Genomic DNA, 8,888 nt, shown 5'->3' on the forward strand with positions numbered 1-8,888 from the left:
ACATTTTCCCAGTGTCTGCATGGGTTTCCTCCCATAGTCCAAAGATGTGCAGGTTAGGTGAATTAGCTATGCTAAATTGCCCATTGTGCTCAGGAGTGTTTAGTTAGGTGCATTAGTCAGGGAAAATATGGAATAATAAGGCAGAGGAATGGGTCTGGGTGGGTTCCTCTTTAGAGAGTCAGTATGGACTTGTTGGGTCAAATGGCCTGTTTTCACACTGTCAGGAGTCTATGACTTCTTTTGGCTTCTCAGTAGTTTACAGCTTCAACCCGCCTGCCACATATTATCATCAATTCTGAGGAATTGCTGACAGATGTCATTTCCACAGTGTAGCATGCAGATCTTCACACAGCATTCATCTGTGGCCCATCCATGGCAGAGATTAATCGTGATCACTTACCTCGTGTTCAGATTTCCTATTTGTAAAACCCAAATGCTTTTTAAAGAAACATTCTTGTCTCACATGTTAAATTATGAATTTGGTTCCAGACCTTGAGGTTTATTTCTCCACTCAAAATGTTGGCTTTCATTCCTCTATATTGAACTGTATCTGCCATGCTCCTGCCCAGCTTGTTTAACATCCATGGACATGTCCACCTGATCTTTTCTCACTAACAATGTGGCTTTTACAACCCTTGTCCTGTGATGAGGAGCACTGCAATAGGAGAACTGTTTGCACACACTGCATGTAAATTAAATACAGACTGCGTCAGACAAGGATTCCTGATGAGGGGCTCTTGCCCGAAACATCGACTCTCCTGCTCCTCGGACGCTGCCTGACCTCCTGTGCTTTTCCAGCACCACACTGATCTCCAGCATCTGCAGTACTCACTTTCGTCTAAGGAACATTCATTTTCAGCTTACAAAGGAGAAGAAATAGAAGTCCGGAGATGAGAAAAGCAGTTTTGCCAAAAAGATCAAATCTTATTTTGATGCTGCAGCATCTTTTTTCCTCATCAATTTTGCAAACCTAAAATAAAGTGGTTCAAGTACAAATGCATTGCATGAATGATAAGCTTGGGGACGGGAGCAAACTTTAACATTTACAGAATTTTAAAGAGCACTCTGATTTTACAAAGTTGTACGCAAGCTGTCCATAAAGAACAGGAAAAGAAATACTGTGAATTGACATTGTACTCCAGTGCTAACTGAAAATCAATTAAGACTTGTTTCACAAATATCTGAGGATTTGAGTGATTAATTTGTCATGTGGTACATGGTGGTGTAGCAAGATTTGGAGGATACAGGTAACTTTGGACCCTTAGTCCCCAAAGGTCTCCATCACTCCAAGTTCTCCTCACACTGCTTCAGGATCAACAACGATGCAACAATTCAATCAGTCTTTTACAACAGATCAAATCAGGCTGGCAGAGGGTGAAATTATTAGGTCATGGTCTCTTCTCATCAGCAACTTGTGCTGATAGAAACACTTGTGGAAAACATTATCAATCTTCCTTTCCTTTTATAGAACAAACACTGTTTAGAATAATCACTGTAAACCTCATACCTCACCAAAATATTGTACAGGAAACAGGTACTGACTAATGTCAATACAGTTGAAATGGTATCATAATCACTGGGCTTTTTTTGCTTTATTCTTTAATGAGATATGGATATCATTTGCCAGGTCCAACTTTGTTGCCCATCCTGGATGCTTTTGATTTGATTGTGTTACTCAAGCCATTTCAGAGAGCAGTTAAAAGTCAACTATATTGATATTGGTCGAGTCAAACGTCAGCCAGATCAGCCAAAGGATGACACGTTTCCTTTCCCAAAGGTTAATTGTGAATTAAGTGGGTTTTTAGGGCAATTGACAGTGGTTATGGCTTATCATTAGGCCAGTTCTTTTATGATTCCAGATTTTACTGGTACAATGAAATCAGCACTATGCGAGCACCTCTTGGTCCTACATCGGATCAAAACTTTGAGAAATCATAATGGGACTAAATGTTTAAAACTGTACTTCTTTTGTCAAGGTAATTTAGCCAATGAGATCTGTAAGTAATAGTACACAGTCTTTTCTTTTGTTTCTTTTTAATGACATAAAATGCAACGGAAGGGAAGAGAGAAGTTAACATTACTGACACTAGAATAATCAAATTTTGTTATGTTATACATGTACAGCAACTAACTGCTTTACAAAAAGCAAAATAATACAATATATCATCACATGTATTTACAGTGTAGTAAATATACCTTTGTCAATTTTACACAAAAACTATTTACAGATAAACGTACTGCAGTTTAAAAAAAATCTGTGGCCAACACTAGCAGTGACTTCTTGCAATAAGGTCTGTTGCATAACATTGACTGAGAGAAACACTTTTGATTTGTAGATCGTTTGTGCGTGTGCACACGTGTCAGAGACCCCGACCCAGAAACTAAATCCAGGAAAGTGACATCAGCCTCAGCTAGCCCTGGGTTAATCAGCATTCAACTGTGGACAGTATTGTCTCTAGGGCACCATTCTTAAGACCACACTGAAACGAATTGTTAATCGTACAAGATATTGTTGCTGTTTCATTTTTTGTAACACAATGACTGCTACACAATTGTCCCTAAAGGAGTCACATTTGCTGAATACCACAAAATTAATACTAAGTTTCTGTTGTAATAATTATCTGTTTTGGCAAAGTTCTTGCATATCATATTTTTAATTCATAGTTTTTCCAGGACTGTAAACAAATATAAAAAAGACAACGTCTTTGTTATTTGCGGAATCAGTAAAATAAATGCAATGGTTATGTACAGTTTCTATGATTGCTGCAATGAACCTAACTTGTGTGTTAAATGTGCTTTAAACATGGTGGTTGGTTACGGTACCTACAGCTTAAAGGTTTCTTCTGTGAAATATAGGGAGATCTCCTCAGAGCAAAAATCACCAATGGATTTGATTAATTCCTACCCATTAAGCCACTTTGTAGATTGCTGAAAAGTGCACAAACAGCAAAGCACTTTTCATGATTATATAAAAGGCAAATAAGTTAGAACCCTCCTTTCTGCAATTAATGGCTTCCATGTTTTTTTTTGACAACTATTAACAGTGTTGATAAGAATTTCAGTGCCTTTTTCACTTCCTCAATCCCACCCCCAAACAAAGATGCCAGGTAACCAAATAAAAATATACGTTTCCTTTCGAAACTTCATATTCTCCAAACCAGGACAACTTTCTGGAAACACTGCGGAAAACACTGGTTACAAGAAAGAAAAATTGAAGTAGGTAGCAGGGGCAATTTTCAGTTGTTGTTGATCGTCAGGCAGCATATTATTTGATATGGCAGGAACAGAAGCTTGTTCTTTCTTGAGGATGGGGGAGGGTAGGGGGCTTCACCTCGGCAAAGTCCAACAAGATTTGATGGGTCAGTCCGAAAACACTTCATACGATCTTCTTAATGCTGGGGCGCTTGAAGCTGCCAGCACTACGCTGTTTCTGCACTTGGCTTGCAGATCCATGGCGGATTCGCCCACTGTTGGTGTGTCCCGATGTAGGCGAAAGCTCCACATTCTCTTTATCGATTCCTGGAACGTCACAGAAATACACACGGCAAAAATTATTCACTTCAAAATAATGTTTCGCCGGTTTTAAAAACTGCCCGACACCTGGTAGAATATCAAGGATATAGCAGCTACATGATTGTCAGTCAAATCCCTAGGACATGTTAGCTGTATCTGTGTCCTCCTACCCACAGATGGAAGATGACCATTAGGACATGTCGCCCAGAATTACATCTCAGCAGATATCACACCAAGGTGTGCTTCTTTACAAGCTCATACAAACATCAAAATACAACTGTATTCCAGGGTGACAACACTCGGGCATTAACATGTGTGAAGCTGGTGTATGGGCAAACTGCCTGAACCCTGAGCTGTTAAAAATTCCACAGCTCCAGGTCTTGCACCCCGAAGATGCAAATTTACATCAATCAGTTATGATACATACTGGCAATCCTCTGCTACTTAACTCAAGTACAGATTGCGCCCTCCCCAGCTGTGCTTGCAAGGTTGCATTTCACAGGGAATGTGGTACAGATTCAATAACATGGTGGAGTGATAAATCACCAAAATATGTACAATCTCCTGCTGTTTCTGGACTTCATAATGGAAAATAGCAGATTTAACATTTTTCACTCAAGATGGCAAGCTATTTGACTGTGGAGGGCTCATCACAATGTTCTCTCACACAATGTTTAATAATGGTCACTAACACTGACCAGGGGTTAAGATGATTCGCTGATTTGCACCTTGCTGAGATCTGTTGATTTAAAGCTGAAGATGTTAGTCAAATGAAAGCAAGTTCTGTTGATTCAGCCACCTAATTTATTATGTTAATATTATTTTGTTTATTATTCAGCCACCTAATTTATTTTGTTTTGGAAGATTCCTGAAAGCTATTCTTGACATATTGGTCCAAAATGATTGCTCGATAACACATCAAATAAAGTGGTCAGTCAGAAAATGTGATATTTTTGCAAAGTGTCGACATTTAGATCCACTGTTGGATGTGGGTTGGAATGTTTTTTTTATATAAAGAAATCATCCTGTGCAGAAATGCTATGACACATCTCTAGGACAGGTGGACTTCAGTACGGGCCTTCTAGTCTAGAGGGGAGGAAACCACCACTGGGGTAGGGAGAGTGACGAGATATTCCCGCACAAAGTATTGAATTAACAGCCACTAATTCATTAGTGTACATTTTCCATTACTCAAAGAGGCTAAGTGCAACACAATAAGAAAATGAAAACCCACAGGCCTCTTAGGATGAGACAACACAGAACTTATTTCACGATTATCACTAATTCCACAGGTTGACAATGGGATGTTTTGGTTTTGTGCAGGCAACACAGGTGGTGGCTCTTGCAGCTAGACTACTCAAATGTTAAAATGACACCAAGACCACACAGAATGGTAACTGAACCTGAACCGAGATGAAATTGACAAGGAGCCCACTTTTAGAAGCAGGATTGTGCTGATGTTTCTTGCATTCACGTTTTGGATGGGAATTGATCATACAGGACACCATCTAGGTAGATTAAAAGAACATTTGCAAATGTGCAATGAACAGCTTGAAAATCGATGGGGTGGAGTCATCCTTTGTAAGAAGTTGTCCTGTGAGGCCAGAACTGCGCAGATTACAAGCTTTACTTCCCTTCCTTTGGATTTGGTTTTGTCAGAGATGAGGCCAAATAGCATGTTGGCTAAGGCTATGGCCTTATCAGTATCCATTTCTAATTTTTGTAATCTGAAACAAATATTTACATTTCTTGCGCAGGTTTCAGAACACGATGTTTCAAACCATTTCACAGCCAGTAAATCTTTTGGTCGTTGTTGTCATGTTGAAGATATGCCTTTATCATCTTATTTTTGTATCTTTATTCTCAGATCTGTTCCCTTTGCCTACTTAGTCTCTAAATACCGAAGCAAGCAGTCTCACCAACCTTCCTACCAAGATGAATCAGATTAGGAACCAAACAATACAGAGAAGAAAAATAAAACAAACAAGCTTGAGTGGGCTTTCGGATCGTTCACTCCACCCAACATTGTATGTTATTCATCATCTATTTATCCATTCTGCAAACCTGCTTGCCTCTTCCTGTGTTTTGTTGCTGTCCTCCACATTTCCTATATCCCAGGCTTGAGAGATTAAAATAGTTCCTGGAATGATTATAGCCATGAAGACTGAGTTACAGCCTGATCAATTAGGGCATGTACAGTATTTAATTTGTAACACCCCACTCCATACATACACACTTAAAGCATAGAGATTAACAGTTTATCATATTTCAGTAACACTGTTTAGGTCGAAATTATTTAACAACCAAATAATCTGACACACATCCTTCCAGTAGAAAAGGACTGAGCAGAAACAAAAAAAAGCCAAGTGAAAACCCCTCAAATTGTACAGGGATTGGACAACGCCCTTAAACATTAGAAAAAAAACCTTTGTATAGTTTAAAAATGAAAATGTTGGGTTATTTGAATATTTTTAGATAGAGTTTTTGATTTAGACTATTTGTGCCACATCTATCCAACTCACAGGCTGAGGGCTATGTAGTTTCTGTTTAGCTGTTTAAACAAAACTGCACATCAAAACAATGGCTGCAAAATAGCAATTCAAAGAGGATAATACGAGAAATATTCAGCAGCTATGGAGAGAGAAACATTTAATGTTTCGGGTTGGTGACACTTCATCAGGACTCTCAACCAGATACATTATTTCCACAGATGCTGCCTGGCCTGAGTAATTCCAGCAGTTTCTGTTTTTAATAACAAGATTTCTAATCTCCTCAGTACAATGCATTTGAAAAACAGCATAATGAAACAGGTCTTAATCCTGCATAAATGATATTTGCAAAGAACTCATTGTGAGACGCTTGTTGTAACATCTTATTTTTACTGCGGTTTCTAATCAGATTAGGAACCAAACAATACAGAGAAGAAAAATAAAACAAACAAGCTTGAGTGGGCTTTCGGATCGTTCACTCCACCCAACGTCAAAATGGCATACTGGAAGTACATCATATGCAATCTAATCCTATAGGTCTGAGAGAGTTAAGAAATGGTAGCACTTTATACAAAAATTAAAAATAAAAGTACCTTTGGAATAGTGTGTCTGCATGAAAACTGCTGATTTAGAGCAAGGTAGAGAAGCTTCATGGAAACAAGGCGAGAGGGGGAAAAAACAAAGTGAATGGTGATGAGAATGAAAGAATATTTTGGATAAACATTAAAAATGTCACATCCCTTTGCCACCACTGACCAACCCAGAATATTTTTTATTAAAATTGCTATTCAACTGAAAACCTGCATTGTTGTAAGCCTGGGCCATGTCAATGAAATGATAAAAGCTACTTGATTTGAAGCAGCAAAATGAAAAACACAATAAATTGGTGTTCGATATTTCGAGGGAGAGTACCTCTCTCTTTACATTAAGCATGTGAGAATTTGTGGCCTCAGTCCAATTTAATTGGTTATCCATGTTCATTAAGGGCTTACATCTTAATCCACAATTGAAGTTGAGGCAAATTGAAATCTGGGGAGAAATGCTCACTGAAGATCAATCAATTCTTCTCAATGAACACGCTCTAAACTTGCTAACCTTGTTCATGTCTTTGTGCACTTTGGGATGATCTCAACACACCTCTAGTTACCATTCATAACTTGAAGTTATCCAAAACCCTGCTGTCGGTATCTGAACTTGCACGGTGTCCTGTTTCTCTAACTTCTCTGAGCTCAATATCTACACTGGTTCTCAGACAAGCAACACTCTAGATTCTGAAAGTCTCTTGTTTTAATAGGTCTCCATGGCCTTGGCCTTGCCCTTTCCTACCCCTAATTGCTTCAAGTCCTGCAGCCTTCCAAGACAACTGCTCTCTAACTCACCACTGAAGCCAACAGCCCCAATTTTAAATCTTCAGTTTCCTAGGCACCAAGCTTTGGAACACCTGCCCAGCACCTCTCCATCCCCTTTTCCTTTAAGAGCTCATCCCTTAAGATGAGCTTTTTACGTACTAATTTCTTCAGATGCAATGGTGGGATTTGAACAGAGAGAATGAGCCTGGATTGCTGAATCATTAGTTGTTGACATTTCCAACATATTTGTATTGCCCCATGCTTTCCTCCTTTAAGGCACTCCTTAAAACCGAACTCTTTGCAGAAAATCTGAAGGCATGGGATTGAGGGTGATTTTGCGGTTTGGATCAGATGGACTTGCTGAAAGATGATAGATGGTGGTGGTTGACGGGAAATGTTCATCCTAGAGTTCAGTTACTAGTGGTGTACCGCAAGGATCTGTTTTGGGGCCTCTGCTGTTTGTCATTTTTGTAAATGACCTAGATGAGGGCGTAGAAGAATGGGTTAGTAAATTTGTGGATTACACTAAGGTCGGTGGAGTTGTGGACAGTGCAGGTTACAGAGGGACTTAGAAAAGCTGCAAAGCTGGGCTGAGAGGTGGCAAATGGAGTATAATGCGGAAAAGTGAGAGGTGATTCACTTTGGAAGGAGTAACAGGAATACAGAGTACTGGGCTAATGGTAAGATTCTTGGTAGTGCACATGAGCAGAGAGATCCCTGAAATTTGTCACCCACGTTGATAGGGTTGTTAAGGAGGCATATGGTGTGTTAGCTTTTATTGGTAGAGGGATTGAGTTTCAGAGCTACAAAGTCATGTTGCAGCTGTACAAAACTCTAGTGCGGTTGCACTTGGAATATTGTGTACAGTTCTGGTCGCCACATTAAAGCAAGGCTGTGGACGCACTGAAAAGGGTGCAGAGGAGATTTACCAGGATGTTGCTTGGTATGGAGGGAAAGTCTTATGAGGAAAGGCTGAGGGACTTGGGTCTGTTCTCATTGGAAAGAAGGCGGCTAAGAGGGGATTTGATAGAGACATACAAGATGATCAGAGGATTAGATCGGATGGACAGTGAGAGCCTTTTTTCTCAGATGGTGATGGCTAGCACGAGGTGACATAGCTTTAAATTGATAGGACAGATGTCAGAGGTAGGTTCTTTACTCAGTGGTAAGGGCATGGAATGCCCTGCTTGCAACAGTACTGGACACGCCAACTTTAAGGGCATTTAAATGGTCAGTGGCTAAAGATATGGATGATAATGGAATAGTGTAGGTTAGATGGGCTTCAGATTAGCTTTACAGGTCGGCGCAACATCGAGGGCCGAAGGGCCTGTACTGAGATGTAATGTTCTATGTTCTTTGACCAAGCTTGTGACCCCTGACTGAATGCCTATTTGTGCGGCTTGGTGTTTTTTTTTCCTTTCATAACACTCCCGTGAAATCTCTTGGGACATTTTAATAAGAGGTTACCACACAAACGATTGCATTCCCAGCTGCAATAACAGCTATGGTTTGCAGGCCGAAACGTAGAGAGAGAGGG

The 8,888-nt window shown here is 39.8% G+C and overlaps 1 protein-coding gene across 10 annotated transcripts in view; it reads right to left on the reverse strand.

Moving 5' to 3' along the window:
* Positions 1-2,017: 2,017 nt before the first annotated feature.
* nf1a (neurofibromin 1a) overlaps positions 2,018-8,888 on the reverse strand; it is a 334,372-nt gene continuing 327,501 nt past the window's right edge. For 5 of the 10 annotated variants that reach the window (XM_043718253.1, XM_043718246.1, XM_043718245.1 and 2 more), the window contains 2 exons: positions 6,596-6,649; positions 2,018-3,519 (listed from right to left, as the gene is read on the reverse strand). In XM_043718253.1, coding sequence (XP_043574188.1) covers positions 3,377-3,519; positions 6,596-6,649 — 197 coding nt within the window. In that variant the 3' untranslated portion in view covers positions 2,018-3,376. The remainder of the gene's footprint in view (positions 3,520-6,595; positions 6,650-8,888) is intronic. The other 5 variants (XM_043718251.1, XM_043718252.1, XM_043718249.1 and 2 more) reach the window with 1 other exon arrangement.

Source organism: Chiloscyllium plagiosum, chromosome 28 (genome assembly GCF_004010195.1).
Source record: "Chiloscyllium plagiosum isolate BGI_BamShark_2017 chromosome 28, ASM401019v2, whole genome shotgun sequence".
Classification (NCBI taxonomy): domain Eukaryota; kingdom Metazoa; phylum Chordata; class Chondrichthyes; order Orectolobiformes; family Hemiscylliidae; genus Chiloscyllium; species Chiloscyllium plagiosum.